General features: G+C 38.5%; 1 protein-coding gene across 1 annotated transcript in view; it reads right to left on the bottom strand.

Annotated features, from left to right (window-relative positions):
- The window catches only part of LOC112457356 (lachesin-like), a 163,390-nt gene that overhangs the window by 25,806 nt on the left and 110,721 nt on the right, over positions 1–26,863 (bottom strand). The window contains exons 6-7 of the mRNA XM_025020358.1: positions 4,469–4,686; positions 3,590–3,665 (exon numbers count right to left, since the gene is read on the bottom strand). Coding sequence (XP_024876126.1) covers positions 3,590–3,665; positions 4,469–4,686 — 294 coding nt within the window. The remainder of the gene's footprint in view (positions 1–3,589; positions 3,666–4,468; positions 4,687–26,863) is intronic.

Raw genomic sequence — 26,863 nt, 5'->3', positions numbered from 1 at the left:
CGAGCCACGATACCACGCGACCGCGGAAGTTTTCAAAGTCCGGACAACTCAGTATGGATTTGCAGAAAGAATTTGAGTACAACAAGAAGTTTTTCGTTTGCAAGAATTTTATCAAGAGCTTGTTAAGCGTTAAGAGATTTTTACTGTCGCGAGTCGCATTATAATTACCTTGCGAGGAAGTTTTACGGTAGCGAGATTTACAAGAGTAAAAACACGATTTTAGAGGTGTAACATGTCAATCGTTGAAGCGATGTACTTTGCCAAAAAGTGCGATAATAAAATTTAGATATATACAATCGTGATTAATTGACCCTTGAAAGAAACAATCAAATTATCACGATAGAGCGATGAATATGATGCTGCAACATATATATAGCGACAGACCCAATAATCCTTGTAAACTCGTATAAAGAGAGAGGTAACTTATTAATGTAATATATGTATATCGTATAAAATCAATAATTACCAACTATCTCAAAAAAATATTACGGTGTTAAAAATATTACGTTCGTATCTATTTAAGTATTAGATACATTATTTACACTAATTTAGTGTTACACATTTTTTCCCGGCAGACCCCGTGTAAAAGGATAATGCCCCATGCACAAGCATGTCCGAATTAAGGGGAGTGAAAAATGACATTATGGACGCCGACAAAGCAGCCGCGTAACGGCCGTTTATTAAATCCGCGTCTTAGCAGCGACACAGAGAGCGGTTGAACCGGTGGATGCGGCAGGGGTGGACGTTGCATTATGTATACGACGCTCGGGCTGAGGAAATCACAAGAGGGAGGGGAGAGGCGGTGGGGGCGGCAGAGGGAGACGAAGGACGAGACGAGGAGCCAAATGAATACGATATTGTTACTATCCGAGCGAACGCCGTAAGTTTTGCCCCGTTCCACCTGTCACTCTTCGCGCGCTAAGCCCGCGCTTCAACACCGCTACAAATAGCAGTTTGACTCGACCGCGGAATAAATTAGCCAGGAAATTCGAGCTTTTTCGAGTAGAGAGCGGAGGGGGAAGGGAAAGGGGATGGATCTCTGTTGCGAAGGAAAAAAAGGGCCTCAAGAGGGTAAAGGCGAGGTAAGACGCGGGCACGAAACGCGCTCGGATATCAAGAAACAGGGGTACTTTGCCCCTTAGGCAGTCCTTAATAATAAATTCATATCTCGACCCCTCGTCTGTTTCCCCTATTCTTTACTGCTGCTGTAGCTCCGCAACCGAGGCATCCTCTTCGCTTCGCGGGACGACATACCCCCGCGGAGTGAGGTAAGGTCCTGCCCCCCCCCCTCTTCTCCCGCATCGCTCGTTTCCTTCAGTCAGTCTACAAATCTCTTTTTTTATGTCGCTTAATAAAACTTGTCTGACATATCTCTAACTGCCGCCACTTAATTTCGAGCCCGCCCGACCATCTTCAAGGAACGCGACGGATTCCGTTACTTCTGCCGGTTGTTACTGACTGTACCGAAGTAGGTTTGTTTGCTTCTCTCCCCTGGGCCGTCGTGTACCTCCGCCAAGCCTTCGCGGGACCTTTTCGAAGTTATTTCTCCGCTTCCTCTTTGGAGAAGCTCCGAGAAATTCGAATTCCTTTCTGGTCTGACTTTTTCCTCGTATTCTCATCCTCTCGCTCGTAGACAGAACAATGGGGATGGTCACAGTCGATTCTAAATCGACGATTTTAAATGGATGGAAAAAGGGCGCACACACCCTCTCTTTATTTGCTGTTTACTTTTCCGCGCAAGGCGAGAACGTTAATCCCCATCAAAGGAGTTCAATTTCTAATATCTCAAGATATGTCAATTTATTGAATATCTTATTATATTTCTTTCGTCTCAATTCCAACATTGTGATGTACATCGGTATAAAGACAAAAATGCATCGTGAGAATCGTTTATGCATATCGTACAGACAATAGTCCCGGTCTTAAGCGTTCGCAATTATCAATAATTACGCGTCTTAGAATAGAATATATAACGACGCTCGTATATAACTCCGCATCGCATTTGATTGCGGAGCATGACTCTTAGCGCGCGGTTAATCCCGCATCCCTTTCGGGGATACCAATAATTCAGCATTAGCGCCACACCAATAGTCCAACGAGTCATCCGGTCGGAATATGGGATTCCGTCGAAAATGCTTTTCGCAATAATTTACCATCGCGATGTATCGCGGTTAATTTTGTTTCGCGCAAAAAAAAAAAAAATCTTTTTTTTTCTTCTAAAAAAGACGTCGCTTATCTGCAAAGCTAAAAAGAGGTGCTTTCGAAAAATTTTAATTTTGTCTGCGCCACAATGTGGATAGTATGCGCGGCACGCGCGAATTTGCAACTATCCAGTTTCGCATAGCTAAGCTTGTAACATCAATTACGATTTTAATACAAAGAGACCGTTTTAGTTAAAAGAGGGATATTTTTATATGTGTAATTAATTGAAAAATATCTAGAAAATGTATAATGCGCGTTTTGTTTCTGAAAATATCTCGATTTCCTGTGTAACTTTTCTTACGTAAATAATCTAGATATTTAAGAAATATCTAATTTGTTAAACATTTACGCGCGGAAGTCCGTAGCGAGATTGACGGTAAGAAAGAAAAATTATATATATATCGAACAATCGTTTTCGCCTTTTGTTTTTATCGAACTAGGAAGGTTTACATTCCCGCACCACTCTTTCTCTTATCGGTAGTCTTTCATGCTAAATGTTTGCTTCATTTGAATATTGCTAATGCGAAAAACCGATCCATACTAATGGAGTGATCTCCCCGCATTCGTTTTCGTAAGCGCCGTCGATTCTATTTGCTCTCTACATATCCCGATTCATACTCTTTTTCATGAGGTACGTACGTTCGTACTTCGTCCCCATATTTCATCCATATCTCCAGTTTTATCGTGGCTGTAAGCCGCAGATGAAATCCTTGATTGTATGCATTTTATATTCCTTCACACGGCGAAGGTAACGTAAAGCGCAGGCAAAGACTAACGAATCGAAAAGAAAAAAAAAGAGAAAAAGAAACGCGTGTCACATTAAAAATGTGGGAGCATTGAGACCCAGTCAGGGGTAAAGCCTAACAGTAGTATACATATATACTTTCCTCTATATATATACATATATGTATATACATATATGTATATATATATATATATATACATACGCGTATGTGGAGCTGCTTTCGGTATTTATACAAACCGCGTTAAACTGCAGCCAACTAATGTTGCGATTTAATTCAAGGAAAGTGCCACTGCGAATCGCGATCTGTTGGCAAATATTAGGCAGAGGTAATTAACATGGGTATATTTGTCTAGGAGGAAGATCGCGTGACGCGCGCGCGTTCGTCGCGGAGTTTAACCGTGTCAAACCGTGCGCTGAGCGCGCGTTGCCCGAAGAAACCACGGTATCCGTCAACGGGTGTGCCGTAGAAATTACGTAGTTCGTTGAGAACCGACCGTCTTCGTCGACTTCGTAAACAACCGGGGAATGACAGAACGACATAAACGCGCCAAACAGCTCGCGACGAACCGTCATTACCTTAGTAAACGATACTGAGGGGAGATGGCTCGGGGCGCATGCAGGCAAACCGAGAGAGATACTTACTGTACAGACGAATCGTCCCGTCGGTTTCTCCACGTGGATTCTTGGCGATGCACTTGTAGCTACCGTAGTCTTCTTTCTGAAAGTAAACAGGTAAAAGCAAATTACACCACTCTCTAAAATGCATGGAAATTTTAATGAAGTAATCACAATAAAATATTCTTTATTAATTGTCAAATTTAATATTTAAAACCGAAACGTTTTAATTCCCCCGTACATTCATGACTTTGCTCATTACAAATTTTATTCTTTTATAATTAATAGAATCACGCAAATGTACAAAGTATTTTCTTTTAATGTTAATCAATAGTTATTGTTATTGTATCTTCTGAAATGTTAATACCGTTATTACTAAATAGTCGTAAATTATTCTGATATCTATGTAGTCGTATAGCGCCATGTATTATGCATTTTTATTTTGTGCGGATATTCTAGACGAGTGCTTTATTACGTTCATCGTCTGTCGCGCTCATCGTCCATTTGCAACGATCGTGATTTACGATATGGCGCTATATATTACCTAATCGTGAATTTTAACGCGGTATACATAATTAAGTCATGCGCTTTTTTAACAGCGATTATTACGTCGCGATTTTCGTGTTCCGATTATCGTGCAATTTTAATTCATTAAATATGCAAAAAAATTTACGCTCAATTTTCGTGTAATGTATTGGAAGAACTAAAAATATTTTTATACTGTTTATATAATTAACGATAAATTCTTATATATACATATATATAATAAAGAAGAAATCCTTTTTTGCTTCTTTTCTCAAAAACCATTTTTATACAATTGCAAATACACGCGAAGAATTATTTAGGAACTCTTAAATGGGTTATTTTCGAAAAACAAATGGAATTGTTGATTATGCCTTCACTCACCTGTATATCGTATATCGTAAGCGTCATGTGCGTCTTGTAGGATGGCCTGTCCGGCAACGACACAGTCTTGTATTTACCGCTCTCGTGAATCATTAGGCCGTCCTCCCTCGCCCAGTAATTCAAAGAAGTCGGATGAGCCTCGGTATAACATTCCAGCGTAACGGAGTAACCCAGGGGCGCGCCGACCAATTGGTGCGGTATCCAGAGCATAGGGGGGACTGCAACAGCAGAAGTGATTGATTGGCTCATAAATGTTCCAATTACTAACAATACACGATGGGCCTACGATCGATATCCCTTCCACGCGTCTATAAATCTCGCTCGCCCGGCTCGATTACGAGCGCGCGCGCTGCGAGCCGGTGCGAAAGGATAACTCGAGACGATCACGAATTTCTTTTTCGATGTACTAATTGAATGAATTATATTTCTTAGAATAAAGACACCAAGTTTAAGACTCTCTGCACTCTCAACTTTGGATCGGAGTTGCTTAGGAGCGAATGTCTCAGTAAAAAGAATTCAATTACATGGATTTTAACGACGTTATTACTTAAATATTTGTATTGGTGATTGCACGACAAGAAAGACCAATAAAGATAACAGAACGTTGTGGCACGTGGCCTTAACTATCAGTCCGCTAACGATCTGTTCGATCATACGTACGACAAAAAGGCGCTATAGAATGCGGATGTTGAAAATATTTATATTAAGATATTTCATCTTCTTTGCGATCGTTATCTCTTTAACCATTATAGAAACGAAATAAATGAAGAATTATTACAGAAACAATTTACATAATATATATCGATAAAAATGTTTACGCATTAATATTGTGTTCCGGTTCTTTTAATATCTCTTTTTCTCCTATAAAAATTTTATTTTCTCGGTACGGTCAAGAACCTTTTCAGTCTCTCTATTATTATATTAATGAATATAAAATAATTACTGAAAAGAAATTATACTAAATGATGAGTTGGTGGTATATGGATATAATATAGATTAAATAAGATTAAAATAATGTTTTCAATGTCCCACATAATTAAGGAAATAAAAAGTTTTTACGTGCATAAAAAATGGGCGCAAAACTTCGCATTTTTATGGGTTGAAAGAGAAGGAGAGAGAGAGAGAGGCACTTTTTAAAGTTTTATACAAACATAACATGGAAAGCTGGGCTTAATTTTTGCTATATATCGTGAATCCTAAATGCGTATCACGCGGCCCTTTAATAAAAAAGTAATCCCATTTCGATGAACAACCCCCTGCCCCTTGTTGTCAGGGCTGGTGATAACATTTCCTCGAGGTAAGAGCGCTTCAATTTAACTTAACCTTCTAAGAATATACCTAACCCCTAACCCATATTCTCTCACAGACTGCCACAATATTCGCGAGAAAAATATCACGCAAAACAAGCCGAATACAAATGACAGCTGATTGCATAAGCGATAAAAATATATAAACAAAGGCAAACGACTACGTTTCTCCGAACAAACTATTTTTGTTCAATTCCCGCGGAAGAGATCAATAAGTAGAAGATGTCGATTTGAAATCGTGCATGAAAAATCTGATTTGACGCGTGCAACGCTCAAAATCGGCGTAAATAATTTCAGCATTTAAATAATATCGATTATTCGTTGAATGGCCAGGAATGGAGAAACTAACTTCACAAATTCCACAGAGAATTAAATGCGCTCTCCTCTCTTCTCTCATGCTAAAAATAGAAGTTCTATTTTATAGAACAAAAGACTTTTGCATATAACGGATAAATAAATTTTGCATACTTACTAATTGTAAGCTGTATTTGCGAAATTATATAACTTATAACTATCAATAAGTTAAAATCTCTATTTTTACTTTTCCTCGAATACATCATATCTCTTGATTTACGAGATACTTCTTCTCGGTACGGTCGCAAATCTCTCGAACAACTTTCGGAATTTGTCTTACAATCTTTTTCTTCGATTTCAGTAATTTTCTATAATTTGCTGCACAATTATTGCACGATCCACAATCCGCAAATTAACAATTAATTTTAATTATTCAATAAAAACCATTAAAAAACTGCTTGAAAAATGTATTTTACGAAGGAGAAAAAGTACTGTTTTTTTTAACAGTTTCCCTAGAAAAAGAAAAAAACAGGGTTTGTCGGATCCTGGATACCGGAACGATCGAGTTTGCTCCCGTTTCATCTGGGATCTCCTTTAAGCAAGAGCCTCGGTAAACGGCGACTCGATTAAATGCGATTGTCCTTCGAGTCCTCTAGAAAATGACCACACGAGAGTCCAACCAATCCGTTTTCCGGCGACTGTTTTTCAACTCTTTCGCTTATTCGCGACGACTCTTTCGAATTTTCGTCGCTTTAAGTGTTTACTAATTTCATGCTTATAGAATAGAATATTATTCCCTTTCATTATTTATTAGGCGAGACATTCTGCAAATAGTGATTAACTCAAAATATAAATCTATTCGAATATGTGACGAGAATTTCAAATCGTTTCGAATGTTATTCGGAATTAAACAATTTTTGGAAGTCTTAAAAATCTTGGAATATTTCGGGAGTCTTTAAATATGCCAAAAATCTTAAAACTCTCTCTTTGAGAAATATTTTCTTTTATAACAGTATGATTTATTATTTCAATTCCTATCCACGATTATACTTTATAAAACACGTTAGAAGTCTATTTTTTAATAAAAAATTATTAACTCTGTAAACAAACATATATTGGGAAAAAATTCCATAATTTCTCACATTTTTTGTAATGCTGGAATCAAAATCAACCGCAAAAAAAAACTTATTTTATCAGTGTTTTACACAAAAAGTTGAATTTGTTCTTAAAATACGTAATGCATTGATATGTTACGTAAAATCGAGAAATTTCGTGCAACTATAATTCTTAGTGACAAAAAAAAAAGTAACGTGCAAGTAAAATAAATATCGTTAAATGTATAACATCGGACGCGTCTACTAAACACGCTCTCGCGGATTCCCCGTTCGTTCACTGTAAAGCGACCCCGCTAGCATCGGTCGTCTCGCCGGGGTGGGTGTTCTTTTTGCCACGTAATACAGGACCGTGAATTACTACGGATTTCAAGGGAGGGATCGCTCTTGTGCCTCTCGTGTCGTCTCCCCGCACCCTTTTTCCCTTCTTTCCCCCCTGCCCCGCGACGAGCGCGAAGCAACGAGGGAGGCCTGTCTTCGGATAACGCAAAGGATATCCGACACCTTCTTAAAATGCAAAACATTCCGTCTGAGGGTGAGAAGGGACGGGACCAACCTAGGTTGTCTGCAATGCTTCGGATCCTTATTGCGCAGACAAGCTCGGGCTTTCCTGGTAGACGAAGGCCTCTGACCGGAGCCGTTGGACGTCCTACGTTCATTTCTTTTTTTTCTCTCAAAGTGTCTTTTGCGCGCGATGTCAAATTCGATCGATGAAAGCGGAGTGCTTTCAACGTAAGACACTTCTTCGCGTGCATTGACGGGCTTTACATATAATTAATTGCAAGAGATATATAAACTTTTTTGAAACGTTTTTACGTCTCCTTTTACATTCGTATTCTTTGATTAGTTTAGAAATACTTCTTTCTTACTTTATTATTAGTAAGAATGCGACGACGATCCATTTCTTTAGGTATAAGCTACTAAAATATTCCTATTCTTTAATCTAGTCCGAAGAAACGTTCCACTTTATCGGAATTTTAATTAACGGCGTAGATACAGAAGTAAACGCGTAATTACATTTGTAAAATTATTGCGTTATTGTTAAAACAGAAGAGAGATATTGCTCGATGCCAAGGAATTAAAGAGAATCATATATAATCATCTCACAGAATTTTATTTCATCAACCCTCGGCATATTATAACAATACGTGTTTCAAGCGGGAAATTTTTACAGGTAATAGATGTTTTATCAAGCAAAGTGATCCGCGGTGAACGGTGAAGGGTTTAAACATTAGCACGGGCCACTGCGAAATGTAAACGACGTCGAGTTAGATTGCGGAGAACAATGTGTGGAACGACCCGCAAGGTAGATGAAAGCTAATTCAGGTGGAAGTTAAACAGAGTTAAAGGTACGTAGGTACGTTTTATGTATATATAGGGTAGGCAGAGGCTAGGTCGAGACGGGTTACGTTACGAGAGTTCGGCCTTACATTCATCACGCAAGAGGCCTTGAAGCCTGAAGATCGGTATGCCCTTTAATAAAGAATGGCTGGACGCGCGCTGCTGGCTTGCTCAGGCAGTGTGCAGCGCATAAAATTTTGCCTCAATGTTTCCAGTCGAACCGCTACGCGCTGCTTTCCCGTCAAATTATCCGCGCGAGGGAAGAAAAGGAAAACGAAAATAGACGCGTACGCTTATCAATTATGAAAAATTTTCTCTAACTTTATGAAAATTTATATTAAAGGGAAATAATTGCGAATTTCAAGACTATACCTTTACCTCCCGTTATTTCCAACATGCTTCACCACCGTAACCTCGTAACAGGAAGATCATGTACGCTCAGAGGAAGAAAAAGACATTACTAATTTTCCAGTTTTCAACAGTGATTTTTATCAAAAACAAAAATTAAAATTTATTCTATTTCTCTTTTTGTGTATAAAATCATTATATTTTCTCTGAGATATTATCGGATATGAAACGTCCTATATGTAAAATATGTGTAATATGTGACAGATTTGAAATCAATGCTCTCGGGGGCTAAAAGGCAATTATCCGTTTGTAAAATATTGCCGAATAATATCACTTTAAATTTAAAACGATGAAAAATAATTAAAATGATAAAACGATTAAAAGCTGTTAATTATCGGATGCCACTTTTCATTTACCTTCTCGTTTACTTCCTCCTTTTTTCACGCCAGCGATTTAACATTTTTTAAGTTCGTGCTAAAGTTGGTACTTTCGGCACGCGTTAAGGACTCAAAGTAACACAATTCTAGTCAAGGTAGAATTAAAAATAACTGTATGCGGAATGCTACTGAGACACGTTCAAGACATTCGTGAAATTGTGCCGGATCGCAGGATTATTTGCTCGATCAGATTATCTGGCTGAACGCATTGCGCATAACGTCTAACGAGAGAGAACCTGTGAGCCACGATAAGCAAGCAGCTGTTTCGCAAGCGCGATAAGAACATTATCGTTGACCTTGCCCTTCCTTAATGCTTCCGCATCGTCAATCTTGAGGCTCTCCTGACCTCGTTCTATATCGTGTGAAACAACAGCGGTTCCTTCAAGCTGTAACCGCTTGTAATCGTTTCCTGCATAATCATTCGTCTTAATTTGCAAAAACTTTTTGCTATCATAAATTAGATACTTTTATAATTTAAATTTTAGATTCTAAAAAAAGGGTATCGACGCAGTTATAATCTACATTCTAATTTCATTACTCTCCAAATCTAAATTAGTGAAAAGTTACTGGAGTGGCATACTTTAGACTGACGCATCAGTGACTATTTACTGATATACTGGAGTGGCATACTTTAGATTGACGCATCAGTGACTATTATCAGTGAATAATCACTGATGCGTCAGTCTAAAGTATGCCACTCCAGTGACTTCACTAATTCAGATTTAGAGAGTATACAACTTACGCGACATAACTTACTGTATACATGAATTCCTGTATCCATTTATCATGGTGCAATATAAAATATTCTTAATTTTAAAAACAAGACACATACGCTCGATAATAACAAAGCTAAAGAAAGGTTACCCGGCCAATCCTTAATTTTGTTTAAGAAAGATGTTAATAATCCCAACGAATTCATTCCCGACTATTTTTGATGCCTAGTGAAAAATTTTATTTTAAAAACCTCTGTTTTCTGCCTAATGAGATGTTAATTGGATTAATAACCAATGTTCCTCAACATCACAAATAGCTTGCCTTCTTCACGTTTCAAGCTGTTTGGAGGTAGTATAAATTTCATCGTTGCGGAGCGGCACGGGCGCTAGCCGAGAAAGAAGGAGGGGAAAAAATTAGCGTGGAAAAAGAAAGTTGCATCCGAAAGTGCGCAGGCAACTTCTACGAAACTTGATCTACCTGAGAAAGATTCTTCGACCTACTTTTTATAAATAATTTAACGCTACATTAGCCCTTTTCGGCGACCCCTAAGAGATCGTTTAGCCAGCCTAACTGGCGTCCGGCAGTCAGCGGGATTAGATTTACGGTTGCATAGGGTCAACTGCATTAACCGGCGCCAACGGGGCCTGTAAGGAAGAGAGACGGATAGACAGAGAGAGAGAGGGAGAGTGCGTCGAAAGCGCTATCAGCCGAAACACATTTTCCACGTGCGACTGCCCGCCATTTTTCACGGTTCGTTTCACACGAAATCGATTTATCACGGCAAGCGCGCGGCCCTGTACCGTCGGTTTTCATACTGGCGGTTTTGTAGCGTTTTCTACTTTATTGGTCCTGCCTTTAATCCGGCTGATGGCTTTCCTTCCTTCTAGATTGTGCGTATTATTCAGGTGTGATTTCAAATCGCCTCGTCCACTATCGTGATGTTGTCACTTAAGAGACCGATCGTCGGAAGATTGCCGTCGACAAAAGAGATCGTTTAATTGTTATCGCCAAGTGTGGCGATATCTAATTCCGCATATTGATATCTTAAAAAAAAGCAGGATCTAAAATCGTATCGATTAATAACCGCGGTTCGAATGCGTAAAGGTTATTCGTAATTCATCGCAGGATCGAATAAAGTCGGGTCCGATAATTGTTTGCATTTAGATTCGGGCATGTAGACTATGTACCCCGACACGCAATGATCTGTGATCCCCGTTTTAGAGAGCGGGAATTCAGTGAGCGCTAATACACGGACTTAAGGCTAGGACTTAACCGTCTCTCGGGACGCTTGCTGGAAGGTAGCTGGCAGTTCGATTTACGGTAATTCGACTGGTATTCGGCACCGGTGTCCCTGGTCTCTCAGATGTCAAACGGTCGCCTGAATAAGGACCGAAAACGCGGCTGCGGAAGATGGGGTAGAGGGCGAAAGGCGGTGGGAAGGTGGGGCAAGACGAGGTAGTGGAACGGTTCTCCGATTTAGCTCGGAGTGTCTTCGCCTTTAACGAGGAGAAGCCGCAGGAAGGGTTCGCATAGCTCAGAACCAGCTCGCCGGCTTACTGCTCCACTTAACATCGACGCGCGGTGTTAATTACAGGCGAAAAGTATCGCTTTGTGCAACATATCTTTCGAAGGTTTTTGCGCCAACGCCGATCTATGTTGGTCTAAGTTCCGTTAATTTTATTAGTAAAATGGGTAAAATAAATAATTCATATTTTTTATGGCACATTATGCAGAGTTAAAATATTTTATATTATAATTATTTAATAATTTTAAATATTTTATAATTATCTCCATTTGATATTAGAATCTGTGAAGTAGATAATTTATTGTTTTTAAATTATGTTTTTAAAAATTATTTTACTTATAAAAGGAAATTATTATAAAGAATATGAAATCCAGATATGCATTTATTTCTTTTTATAATATTTAATTGCAATTATTTTCAATTATGATTATGAATCAACAATTTTGTAAAAGTAATATTAACTTCTGTGTGTATCGAGTGTAAAACTTTTAGGGAAACGTTGTGTTTCAAGATCGCTAACATGATTACGTGAATTGCTGAAACATCACTATATGCATATCTGTTTTAAGCATATGCAGGGGTGCGCTGCTGCGATTTTCATCGCGGAAACCAAGGCTTTCGCAAACTTACTTAACAGTATCATGAAACTTGACTGGTACAAACTATCTCCGTAACGACAACTGGCAGCAGCATTACGCTACCAGTTACCATCGCGCACATACCTATATTCTATCCATTCGTATCAATCATTTAACGGAGCGTAAACGATCGTATTGACAATATTTCTATATATACAAATTCGAATCTGTGTGCATATTTAACATATAAAATGTCTCATCAAATACAATGAATGCTACATAAAATAAAGAGACGAAAAGAGACTTGCGTCATATATTTTTACTAGAAATAAAATAAATAAATAAATATCATTCGGAAGTGTTCTCTTTTTATTTATTTTTTTGCTTGTATATCTTTTTTTACGTCTCTCTTTCGGAATCTCATTCTTTAAAGACTAGCATCCCTTTAAAAATTATTATTTCATAAATCGATATAGTAAACTTGGTTGCATATCCGTCATTAAACAAGAAAATGCGAAACGACTTTTCTTCTCAAAAGCTGTCAAAAATATTTACATTAAAACCGATCTCTGTAGCCTCTTTCCACCCAATTTCGTTTAAATTTGGCGAGCGTGTGGCCTCGAGACGACCGAGGATCAAAGGACACTTTGCGCGCTAGCATCAGTTTTGCTTAGCAGATAAAAAGCTGCTCGCTTGCATTTCCATGACATACCTGCGGCGAAATAATGGAAAATTATCGTAGAAAGTATCAATTAAAGAGAAAGTTTTTCGTCAATAATGTATGTATAGAATAAAATTAAAAAATGGCAGTGAGAAAAAAGTTACAGAAGTGAGAGATGTATAATTAGCAAATTAATATGTAAGATAGAAATCGCGCCATATTAGTAAAAAAGTTAAAATATCATCTGTTTCTCAATAATTAATAGCATCTATTTGTGTATCCCTATGTATTTGCTGAATAATAAATACTTATCAGTAGCACGTCCATTAGATATGAATTTTTATGCTATTCTGACTCGCGTGTAACGAGATAAGCTAGACAAATGTACGCGAGTAAAAATAAAGAAGTGTATGCTATGAATATCTCTCGTAAGCAGTAATACCACGTATAAAAGTAATAAACAAAATGATGGAACAAATGACAGAAATTGTGAAAAAAAAACAGCAAATGACGAAAGGTCCAAAAGATACTATTAAAAAACATACGAAGAACAATTTTATTTATACCTATACTATATTATATATTGACTGCATTTCGATATTTACTGTCAGCAACTGTCAGTACTGAAAATCTAAGCAAACGTGACGTAAAATATAGAAAAATATAGATTTTCAGTACTGACAGTGAATGTTGGAATGCAGCCATAAGCTTATAAATTTTATATTATCTATATAAAACAGTTTTGTATAGAAAATCAATCACAGAGCATTAGTGTGTTAATACGTCCTTCGCAAATGGAAGTAGTGCGGAAAGTCAAACCAACAATATAGATTTTGTTATAAAAAATCGCAATCAAGGAGTTATATTTGAAACGATAAAAAGAGAACAAAAACGAAAAACCAAAACATAAATCGAGAGACAGGAATTTAGATTTAAAAAATGGAATAAAAGATAGGAATTTATAGATTCTTTTGTCTCGTTGAAATATTCAGATATAAAAAATTGCAGAAATTTATGTTACGTGAATTTTCATTACTGTTTTAAAATAATACCTAATTGTGGCTGTATTATTATAGCGAAGGCAATTCAGCATTTTCCATTTAGAAAAGAATCAATTATTTAAATGACATTTCCGATAAGATTCCATACTTTATTTAGAAATATCAGTTCTAATTTAATGTTTAAAGTTCATTCGGCTATAACTCGGAGAAATAGATCTTACAATATAAATAAACTTATTTCCTGCCTTTCTAAAAATATTTGTCTATTTTCATTAAACCACATACATTACGGAAAATAAAAATAAAAAGAATCACACACAAACGTAATATTATAAATATATTGTATAACCGTTATCGCTTTATTTTCGGAATTTGAATAAATTTCTAAATTCATTAGAAATAATTTGTGCAGTATACGATAACTGTTACTGCAACGAAATAAAATCTTAAAACGATAAAATCTTCTAAAATGTTGACTGGCGTTCCTTTATACAGCAGAGAACGTAAAGCCACGCCATTTTAGTCACAGTAACCAAATAACATCAGTAATCATAAAAGAAAGCAATGATAGGATAACTTCTCTCCTTTGCGCGCGTGTCTCTGGATTACTATATATTTTTCAACAGGGAACGCTTCTACGTAATAAATAGCACCGTTTGCCCGCAGCTTGGAGCTACTTAAGGCACTGTTTCTCACTGTCATAGGTAATGTAACAGATTAATGTCCCATTTTTCGAGGCTCGGTATCTCTGCCCATGCCGCATACTAATGCGCGCGGCAAGGATACGCAAGGCGAAAACCACTCCGGTGGCGTCTCTGTTATTTTTAGTATGATTAACGTAAAGTCAGCTCGCCCGGCTCGCGATAAAAATCCCCGCCGCGTTCTGTCCGCATTTAAAATGGGGATCTAGCCGCGCTAGACAGGGAGGCAGGGCGCGAGAGAAAGAGAGAAAGGGGGTGCGTTCGAGCGCGGACGATAAGTGAAGTAAAATGGATGCATAAAACGTGAACACTTTATGGCTTGTTTATGGCAATCTCCGTTAGCTTTCTAGCAAATTGCGCGCTAAGTAAAACCGAGCATGCGGTGTCCCCAAGTTTTTCGCGATGCAACGAACTTGGCGCAGTCACACAGGTAGTCACATAGCCTTAATTCACTCTCACCGATTTACTCTCCTCGCACTTTTCTGATAGGTGGAGCCTCGATTAACTGGGAAACGTTAACCGCGTGTGTTCGAGGTAAGGAAACTGCGAGTTAACCGATAATTAAACGGTCGAGTTGAAATCACGAAGTTCTTCTTGCCTATAGTGTTTATCCGCGACTGTACGAAACGACTAAAGATCAGAATATAAAGTAAATATACCCGAACATTGCAATTGCAAATTACAATAGTATATACGCTCATATATCGTGAAAAAAACGCGTTATTTAATCTTGCAACTTTTTAAAATAATGACGCAACCAGGCAACGCTTGTCAAAAATGTCAATAAGTACTTGGAAATGCACTGGAAGCGAGGGAGATACACAATAAGCAATTTTCTTCCTTAAGAACAGATTGAGAGTTGATTATATAGTTGGTAAATGACAAAAAGAAATGGAAAGAAGTCGAATTAAGTAGCGAGTCAACTGCTGAAAACTCATTTAGAGCCCCTAATTATCTCGAATAAGGGAAAGAGTTTGATTTATGCCAGTCATATCGCGTGAAATGTTGCTGATGAAGCGCATGCATCTCGCTGAAGCACCGCCAATTCCACGAGAACTCGCGCTGCTGCATAGCTGTACTTGTATGTCGCGCCGGTTTACATATGCGTGCAAACTTTCATTCAGGAAATTGAGAGATAGACATCTGTCGACAGCGGCCATTGTATCCGCCGATGGGATTCGGGCCTTAAAACGCCCCACGAATTAAACAGTATCCCTGATCCTTCCCGACTCGCGCACTAGATAAATCCTCGTCTTCCATCCATCATGCACGGCTGTTATCGTACCAATCGATCGGATTAACGCCAAACACGCGCCGTATCCATTAGACTCTTCCACCGTTTTGGGTAACAAAATTATAATTTCGATCAAGTTATCTGTATATTACGCTTTAAAGTTTAAAACGAGGATTATTCGCAGTGACAATTTTTTTATTGTACGATCTCGTAATAAAATTTATAATTACAAATTATCTGATTATCGAGTGAATGTAAAATCAATATTACACTTAAATAATAATATTTTTGTAAATTTTAAATCTCTCGTGAATAGCTTTGTTTTTCCTTGATTAAAACATTCACTGCTGATAATGCGTATACCGTCGTCTTCGTTTTTTTTTTGCACGAAAATTGAATACAGAGATACTTTAGAACGCGGACATTTTATTCGCACTTTGTTAGTAAATTCCGTTACATTAAAGAGTCCTAATTTTAACTATTGCGTTCCGGCTGCATTGGAAAGAGTTGGATATGCAGATAATTCGTCATGGAGAAACGACGGCGTGCATGGTGGGTCGCTTAAAATGACGGAATGAGCGAATTGGTACGATTATCTGCAGAAATGGAACCATGTAATGCATTCCGGAAATTGCGATACTGCACATTCCTCCGTGTCGCATCTCGCACGCCACATTCAGTCGGTTGATTCGCGCCGATAAATTGTCAATGCTTTCGCCGTCGTATAGCACAACCGAATCCGTGAAATTCTACACCCAGACGGAACGACCCGTTAGTTTGCGTTTTTCAACCCTCGCGACAGAATTTTATTGCGACACTCATCCGAGGTGTTTTTTCGCCATTCGATATTATTCGTTAAAAATATTTTGATTGCATTGTATATTGATGCTATAATTTCGGATTTCGGACGATATTAACAACGGCATTTCAACGTGTGTAAAAAAAGCACGTTACAAAATAATAATCAAACAAGTGAAAGATTTTACGATACGCATTATCAATATTTCTTCATAATTTTTTGCAACGCTTCAAAATGCTTTAAACTATACAAAATAAAGTAAGATTGACAATGGCATTTTCTAACAGAAATGCATCATATGTGAATTTTAATCGTCATAATAAGTACACTGCAAATCCAAGTGTATTATTTTAGCTGAATCCCTTCATACACATTTCTTACCGTTTAAAATCACGTCACTTAACACGATTAAACGTATTAACTTTTAATTTAATACGATTAAACGTGATGTTAACCCTTAAATGCCACACCTCTCAAGAATCTCGTAAATGACATGAGGGGTCTAAAAGACCTCAGCATGAAAAATGTCTCCTTACTCATTGATTTTTTTATCTTTAGTTATGAAAATTTTTTTCAATGTTGTTCAAGGCTTAGAAAAGAGAATAAAATGCTTATATTGTTAAAATTTCAATTTCAACATAGTATAAAAAATTAAATAAACTGAGTACTGCTAAGTGTATGTACAAACGGGTCAATCACTCAACTATCATCAATGGGAGCATGAGCTCCATTTTTGGCAAGAACATTTAAAAATATATCATTGTAAAGGGTCTCGGGTCCGCTGAACCCCAGGGGGCATTTAAGGGTTAAATGACGTAATTTAACACATTAAAAAACATGTAAAAAAAGCTTCAGTCTAACGTGTCATTTTTAGACATTTATGCGTAAAAATAACACACTTGGATTTGCAGTGTATGTGAAAGCCATCGTTGTTAATTTACTGTCCAAATGTACAAGATGATCGCAGCAAAAGTTAAAATGTCTTACTACGACACGGAACTCAAAACGACAAATTTGTATATAGCTCAAGCTAAAATTGTTTCGGTATTGGCAACGGCATCAGTGACATAACTTTATAGTCTGATCATATTCCGCGTATCAGTCGCATATATGGAATAACTCATAACCATATCAAATGTAACGCTTGCGCTAAATATGATATACATGACATAATTTTCGTATCATGTCGAGTTGATTAGTCGGTATACGTACTGCGCGCCGTCGAAACAAGCCGAAATGCGTATCATGAAACGCGTTTATTAGCATAATATCGATTTAAAATGTGACGTGTATGCAGCACATGCTCAGCGCAACGCTCCTATCTAAGCATAAATTTAATTGTTCGCAAGGTGTACCGGCGAACAGATTAAAACCAATACCGTCAAGGGTTTTAACTGTGATTTAATTGCAATTAATTGCTCAAACGATACCGCGTCGAGCCTCACCGCGCCAACAACTTTCGCTCCATCTAATGAAATAAATTTGTTCATTGCTATAATAAAATAATAATTTAATATCTTACAAATTTGATTGATCCTCCGAACAAGCTGATATTTTGAAACATCTTGCTCTTTCTCTGAGAATTAATCTTTGTCAGCTGATTGTTTCGTCAATTGTTTTACTATTTTGCGCAATTTAAAGTAAAACAAAAATCATACAAAAATGGATATATAATACATTTTCTCCATAACACGAAAATTGAAGGCGACATCTGCTTCTAATTGCAAATTAAGCAACATCAGCGTGATAATATTTCTACGTGCAAGTATCAGGAATAAATACATAAATAAATACATCTCTTATTTGCAAGGGATAGAGTAAGATCGATAGACATCACCAGATCCCCGGCACTCTTGCGAGTACTTTTAACTTTTCTATTCTATGTACGTATTGGCGTTCAGTTTTGTAGCTCCATCGAGAAAACGTAAAGTCGAACGGCTGACTTCTCCTGCAGGAGTGTACTTTATGGCACGTGCATTAATTCACTGGCTTGAAAAAGAAAACAGGGAAAGGAAAAAAAAGAAAGAGAGGAAAGGCCGACACGCCCTTCTCATGAAGACATCCTATCTTTCTCTCTCTCTCTCTCTCTCTCTCTCTCTCTCTCTCTGCCTCTAGTTTTTGCGTTTTTGATGTAATGTCGTAAAACAGACAGCTCTTGAAAGACAACTCGAAAAAACGAGCGTAATAGTGCTAACAATAGAAATTAATGTAACTTAATAGAGGGACATTTTGAAAATGAATAAAAAAGAAGAAATACACAAACATTTTTTGATAGCATAATAATTAAACTTTTAACAAAATACCGTTGAGTGGACTTTTTTCGTCTATATAATTATAGCTAAGTATAATAAATCAATCAGTGTCTATATATTTTCATTTGCGCGTAAACAGTAGTAATATATTTATTTTAATATTAATTACATTAATTTTTGTCGTTAACAATAATGCTTGCGTTTTTAAATCATCACGGAGCGACGTATAAAATGCAACTGGATTTTATTACTAAAACATAGTTTATCCTATTTATATGTAGTTTGTTGCCTGGAGGCAGTACGATAAAGGGTTAAGCAAAGGCAAGCTGTTTAACAGCAGAAGCCGAGATAAGAGATGAGATGAAAGAGATAGAGAAGCAAGCGTACGTATTATATATCGTGGCGTTTCAGGTTTCAGTGCGCAAATGCCGCTTCAGGCAGACGACAATCGAATACGAAATCCTTTCCCTAATGCTATCCACCGACTACCACCGACGATCGCTCGACGATCGCCCGACATTCGTCCCTTCGATTTGTCTATCGTCAATCCACGCAAAGCAGATTCGTCTTCTAATGCCTACGTTCAAACGAGAATCAAATGGAGAATAGCGCGATGAAATGTCTGTATACAATGTCGAAGATTATTCGCGTTTATGCGAAATGCAGGGCGCTTGATTGGATCATAAAATTGTCACAGACACTCGTCAAGTCTCTGAATTTGTAAAACTAGTCTAAGATCGTAGCATTTATATATATCATCATCCATTTCCTTATATCATATTACGAATAATATTGCCGGAATATTTTATTATGAAATATATTTTTAAAAACACTTTATACCTATAATCAGTTTTGGATCTAATGAATTGATGAAATATAAATGAAATATAATTATATGGATGATAAAATAGAAGAAGTGATAAACTTAATAAAGTTCCTCTAATTAGTGAAAATATTTAACATTATTATAAAATTAAAATATGCATTGCAGCATTAAAGAGCTTAAAATATGGATCAATATGAGATATTTAACAGATTTTCTATCATCTTAAGCATATTCCTAATATTCGTTAATAAACGTGATTTCTAACAGAATCTAATAAATTTATAATAGCTAAATTTTTGTAATCTGATAAAATGTGTAAAATGTTGATTGTTAATAATAACGTTGATAATATTTAAATATACGTTTTTGTATTCCGTTTCCAACCTCCGTTTAATGGTACTTGAGAATTGTTTGGCAGTTCTTGTACGATATCGTTTAAACGTCGTTTCGCCTAAATAGAGTTTTAGAACGCCCCTACGCGATCGCATCATGGCCGGGAACGCAAATGATTATTTCAAAGATTAGTAATTACTTCCCTTTTCGTTTTACTCCCGCCAATCTTCCCAAGAGCCGTTAGACTTCCCTTCGTTTCAGGCGGGGGTGGTAAGCGTGGCGGCGAAGGGAGGAAGAGCAACATCTTGCTCGGATTAGAGATTCGCGGGGAGGAGGGGCAGGAAGAAGCTGCTTGGGAATGAAGACAGTTAAGAGGGGATGAAGATGGCGCCGATGCCGTTGTAGAATATGTACGGGGGTTGGGATCGTAATGACACAGTCAAATTCATACGGAGAGAAAGAGAGAAGAGGAGGCAAGGAGAGAAAGAAAGGGGATGAGAAAGGGGGAGAGAGAGAGAGAGAGAGAGAGAGAGACGGGGGAGAACCTCGGATGAAAAATTACCGATGATAACGGGCGCCGGGCGCGGAAACCGCGCTAAATGATCGCTCGCGGTTCTTTTGTGCGATTTGTGGCACCTTTACAAGCGGGCGCACGCGGGGGGTGGTGGCGCACTGAAAAGGGATCTGGGGCTCGCGAAACCACGTCCATGAGAACTGCCGTTCGCTATTGCCGGGGGGTTTTACGAATTGTTCCTTGATGCAATATACGCGATAAGATAATGGCCGCGTTTTGAAAGTCGAATATATATGGGAACGACAGGGGTGATAAAGCGTAATTAGTTGACGCATATATCTCACTGCGAGACAAAGAAGCCGACGAATTACGTTAACGTAAACGGCGCGGCGTAACGGCGCCGAAAATGTTCTAATTTGACGTTAACGCGGAAAAGTGCCGCGGCAACTCTGCGCGCATACATCAAGTAAACGTAGGTAAATTTTAGTATTCCCGACCACGGTATACAACGTGGCCCAGCTCAAATTGGTTATGTGGCGTTGCTCGAAATAGAGCAATTAGACTATCTTAACCGTTCCCCAAACAGTAACGAGGTAATTTACGCATATTCTCGGTCAAGCCTGGCGTGCTAGGGTTGCATTTCAGCCCCGGAGGAGCGTCAAACGCGCTGCTATATAGCACCATTGAGCATATAATAATTACACGACTCGTATTAAAACTTATGCAATAACGTTTAATATAGAGATCAATCGAGAAACAATAGCGATTCGTAAAAAAAAAAAATAGTTATCGATATAATTATAAATAATCACACACACAAGTCTATAATTATTTATAATATCTATTATTATTTTATAAATGTTATAAGTCCTGAATATATATATTATTATTATTATAAGATTAGCCATAACATACGGAGGACGTAACAATCTTTAACAGTGATCCTCGAATTTTTCGTGAAAATCGCACGACGTTCCGTGGAATCGGAAAGAAACGTCTCATCGGATTAAATTAAGATTATAGGTAACACAGTCTACTCGCGGATAGTCTCTCGATCGTAGCTCGCCTTTCTTTCAAAAATTCCGTCGAAACGCTAATCAAGGGTCGTGTAACGGGCCTAGAATATAAATTCGCTTTTACCCGCAAATTTTCTCGTGGCCATCCCCCCGTGTCGCTGCCCTCCTTCTCCCCTCACCGGTACGCGCACGGCACACAGCGTCGCAAGTATTCTTTCCACGCGGCTGCTTATCCGCACGGCGCTGAATTATTTCCCTCGTTTGCCGCCGCAGATTATTCTGTCAGTCAGCTGGGACTTAGGGCGAATGGAAGAAGGAGCCGCCATCGTGTTAAAGAGTGGTAGTGTGGCGGCTCGTCGCTCTTCACGCACACACACGCACACACACATACACATGCATCTCTCACACCTCTCGTCCGCGTCCCACCGTGGTATATGATAATTTTACGGTAGCCGTCTACCGGAGTCCGTGATAAAAAGACGAGCGTACCCTCGGGCTCTCGGCCGCGAAGCACTTTTCCGGACGACGACATATTCGCTGATTCATCCGCTCAGGGCCAAGTCGCGAAGGTGAAGGATATGAGCGTGGAGAGAGTTACGTGTCCAGACTTCGCAAGCTATATCGATCGAATTGTAACACCTAACACCCGATGGGGGGGGGGGGGTTATCGAGCAATTAATGACAAAGGATTAATTTAAAGGTGACTATAAGATAAATATGTCGCAAATATGCCATACTTGAAGGCTCATCAAACTGTTTATTCTAAAATGACAGGGAGAAGTTTACTATCTTATTTTGAATTATATTAAAATTTCTCGAATATTTATAAACGTTGGCTTATAATTAAACTGATGGTTTTATAATTAAACCAAGTTTTCATTTCTCTTCTCTCGTCTTCTCGTCCTGCAAAGCCATTATTTTCATATAACAAAATACTTCTTGATAAGACGAAAATGGTTGATAAAACAAACTTTAAGCTCTTTGAAGGTTGACGATAGGTAAATGGCCACGGAAGTGTCTTTGATCGTCACGGTGAAAATCACGGTGTCGACCAACGTGTGGCGTGCAAAATCGACGGCAGTGTTAAAAGTCGTGGAATGACGAAATCGAGGGGTAACTTTTGCAATCCAAGCACGTAACCTGTCTCGCAGGAGCGTTCGTTATCTTGGGTCAGACACAGACGAATGAATCATAAAAATACGCGACATCAAAATTATAAAATTGCGCGATTCCTTGAATATCGGATTATTTCACGAATATACGATCGATGAAACGATATCGGTCGATTTTACTATTCCAATATTTTAAAGGGTAAATTATGACTGAGTCATTAAAAAGTATAAAGAAATAATTAAAAGACCAGTCATTATAATTTAAAATAACATAATTGAATAAGTTGTAACTTCATAATTTTTTTTTACGCGATTGTAAAGTTGTGTAGCAAGTTTTAAATATAAAGATGGTAGGACGATTGCTGAAGTCCGCTTAAGTATTAAACATTAGCGTGGTTGAAAATACTCTAAAGATTTTTATAAACTTTTAAAAAGTTTTTAAAAAACTTAATATTTTATAAATAAATGTTACTATACAAAAGTTGTTCAGGGATACATCAAATATTAATACAAGAGTAATAAACTGAAAGTAACATTCTCTTACGCGTGTACGTTTAACAACTCTTATTTAATGACTTTTATATTAATTGAAGTAGTGGACTACACTTTGTATGCGTCAATTATAAATTGTTCAAATTATAGAAATCACGTCACTCAAGAATTAATCGATTGATCATTAGTAATCTGGTTAATTTGTAAAAAAATATTTTTAACTCCGCATCGTAACTTTTTATGATGCAATTGTTTTTGATTCCGCATTTTTTCTCAATTTTTCATGGCATGTTAACTCTTTATTCCATATATACATAAAAATAATTGAGTAACAACGTTTGTGATCCCTATGTTAATTTTTATCATGAAATTGAGATAGAGAATGCCATTGTACGATGAAAAATATCGGAAAACATTTTGATAATGCATTTATTCTCATGACACGATTATCCTAATTAATTTCAAATTACTTTTCAAAACATTCAATCGAGACATGGATAAAAAAGGTTAGTAAGTATATCTTCATTAAGGGACGCGCTGAAAAATCTCGGCGTGACGGATCTTCATCGAATTTCACACGGACTCTGACGCTGTAAACGTGTCTTCGGCGGAGTATTCGCAGTCTCGTTGCGACAACGCGTAAGAAATGTAGTTTGCCCGAGTGGACAATGACTGCTCGAGTAGTCGAGGCACGTATCGGGCGCGCCGGAGGGACATCGCAGCCGCTTCACTCTCGACGAGGACGAATGAATCGAGAGACGCTTGACATTACAATTATCGGATAAACGTGGCGCGGGCAGCGTTGCGTCCGTCTTAAGCCAAAGAAAATGGATGATGGGGCCCTGTTGAAGGAGCTACGGCGATTAGCCAAGAGCATTTCGTGATTTATGACGCCGAGACAGACAGAAATGACAAAAAAAAGACGAGAGAAGAGAAATGAAAGAAAAACCGTTTTGATAGAATGAAATCTGTCCGGAGATATAACCGATGAATTCGGCATTCAATAGATAAGAAACAGAGGAGGGGGCGGAGTGCGTTTAGCTATTGTGCAATTTGTAGATATACATCGCGTTGCAAATTAATAAATCGAAAGTTAATAAATCATTAAGCTCCGAAAAGCCATTAGGCCACGCTGGAAAGTATAGCCGGGGCTTAAGTCATAATGGCTCTTATCACGTAATATCGGATTATAATGTGAGACGTATAATTAAACTTCAATGTAACCTGGCGCGCCGTACTTTGAAAGCGCCGCTTCTGTCGTTGACATCGCGTCCATGGAGGACGCGAGCTCGTGTACGCAATTGTACAAGCCACTTTAGCGTGTGTGCATCGGGAGTCGATGTATGCCGCGTTAAAGGCTATAACGAGTCCTCGTGTGGCGCGATAATTACAAGCCTCGGGTACCCGCGGAAAGCACGCGCGGATTGCGTTATGACATGATTATTGTAGCCCGCCCTGCCAGCAATACAGTATAACATGCCGCGCAATACACTCCCCGGCGATATGTCACGTCGCGCATCCACTTTATACGCAATTGCAGTACGTTATAATTTGTACATGAAAACGTAAAACGATATAAAACGTTTGACTTGTCCGTGCAAAAATCGCGCGCGTCCAATACGCGACATTACCCGCAGTCGTTTGCCGACAGAACAAGAATAAATATTATCACTCTTGTGACTTTAAATGTTTCGTATAATTGCGATTGCATGGCGTATATACGAGTATATATTGTTAGCTGGAAAAATTTATTCGTTATTCGCCGAATAATAAATGGAGCAAATTTAGAATTTAACCAACGCATGCACGTACAATTTCATATCTTCAGATAGATTTATAAGATAGACTAAAATTAAAGTAGACTTTACAGGGCGTGGACATAATTCTTTGCTCTTAAAACATTTATGTACAGAAGAGGATCGTAAAATTAATGTGTAAGGAGATTAATATGTTATCTCTCTCTCTCTCTCTCTCTCTCATTCTCGGCGCGCGTCTCTGCCATATTCAACTAGCAGGGTCAAAGGCTGATAAAGATCGTTATAACAATTATACACACGTATGAGAGCGGATTGCGTTATGACATGATTATTATGGGTGAGCCCTGGTCCCGGTGTAACGGCACGGTTACAATACACTACTCGGCAATACGTCAAGCCGTACGTCTACTCCATGTGCCGTTGCATACTGGCTACGCGACATGCAACTCTGCTCACCCTCCCTCGTAACGCCGGGCATCAGACGGAGAGAATGAGAGTCATGCGATGAGAGACCGTAGAGACGCGCGGGCTTGCCCGATGAGGAATGAGGAGGAAGGTAGCTCGACGCACGACGCAACGCGCAAATTCACCGTGTACTTCTCTCTCGCCGTGCTTTACATTTTTCTACATAATTTTGATTACGCCACCTGCGCTTTCGGATACCTCCGCACCAGGTGTATCGCCGTGCCTGGAGATTGGAGAGAAAATTTCGGAGATTTCGAAAATATCAAAAACTAAAATATATTCCTCCTCCTTCTTATTTAATCAGTGCTCGACGCTTAATTTATTTCCTCATAAAATTCAATATGATACAGCTGTACAGTTGAATTCTGATTTTTAATAAAAATGAATCTTCTTTAGACTTTATATAATTATATAATTAGAAAGAAGTGCATGCTCTTTTTCGCAAGGAACCAAACTGTAAATCAAGGCATAGAAATTATAATTATAGAAATCACGATATCTCTTGGCATTTTTACGTTATCATGTATAATTTAGATTCGTATTATGTACATATACGTTCGTTAGTGTAAAGGTAATAATTTTGACTGCGCTAAGTAGTGTGAAGTAATTCACAAAAGCCGCGAGATAATTAAATTGCGCTTCAGTAATCTAGTTGCCGTCTTTAACTACGCGAAAGTACACGGTGCATGGTGTACATAGCGCGCACAGCTATATACAGTCTCGAAATCTAGCGCTATTTCTCGACCACATCTCGAGAAGGAGTGCTACAATACGCTGTCGTTTGCGTTCAGGGCAAAAGCATCGGAGACCCCATCTAATGCATGCTTGTTATGTTTTTTTATCTATCTTTCTCTTATACTTATTCTAACGTGAGAAGCTGACGTCTAACTAGGGAGTTGCAGCACTTTCCATTCGCGCCGAGTGCGAAGTGAAATGTAGCCCGTTCGGAGGACTGAAATGAGAAGATATTGGCGACCGGAGGCGTGAATCCATGAGATTTTATAGTTTTATCGCGTTAACGGTATTTTCCGCAAGCCGGAAAATATCCCTCGGTTTGTATGTGCAACTTAGGAATAGCTGTAAAGTACACGTTGTCGTCTTTCGAAAATAGAAATATCGACGGGACGAGAGGACTTCTTCCGCGCGAAACAATAATTAAGATCGTTAATTGCGGAATTAAATTATCTGTTTCCGATGAGAGTACGAACGATCTTATCAACGCGCGTCGATTCCGCATCAGCGTGTTGCGAAAAGTCATAGCAGCGACACGTATATGTGTGTGCGCGGATCCGTGTATAAGGTAGACGAAACGTGAGCTAATTCGCGGTATGCAAGCTCATAAAAATTCAACGCCCCTCGGAATTCATACGCGTCGTCGCGCCTCGCGTCGCGTCGCCTTGATGCGGTGCAGTGCGACCGCATTTAAAAAGGGCAAACAAAAGCTACATCACCGGGCACCGGGTATCGCTGCGTCTCGGTTCCCCCCTTGAAGAGTATCCACGGCTATCCCGCTCTCTTTCTCTCTCTCTCTCTCTCTCTCTCTCTCTCTCTCTCTCTCTCTCTCTCTCTCTCTCTC

This window comes from Temnothorax curvispinosus, unplaced genomic scaffold (assembly GCF_003070985.1).
Source record: "Temnothorax curvispinosus isolate PA1 unplaced genomic scaffold, ASM307098v1 QBEX01000740.1, whole genome shotgun sequence".
Lineage (NCBI taxonomy): Eukaryota > Metazoa > Arthropoda > Insecta > Hymenoptera > Formicidae > Temnothorax > Temnothorax curvispinosus.
The sequence above is the reverse complement of the archived record's forward strand: the minus strand, read 5'-3'. Positions and strand labels throughout refer to the sequence as shown.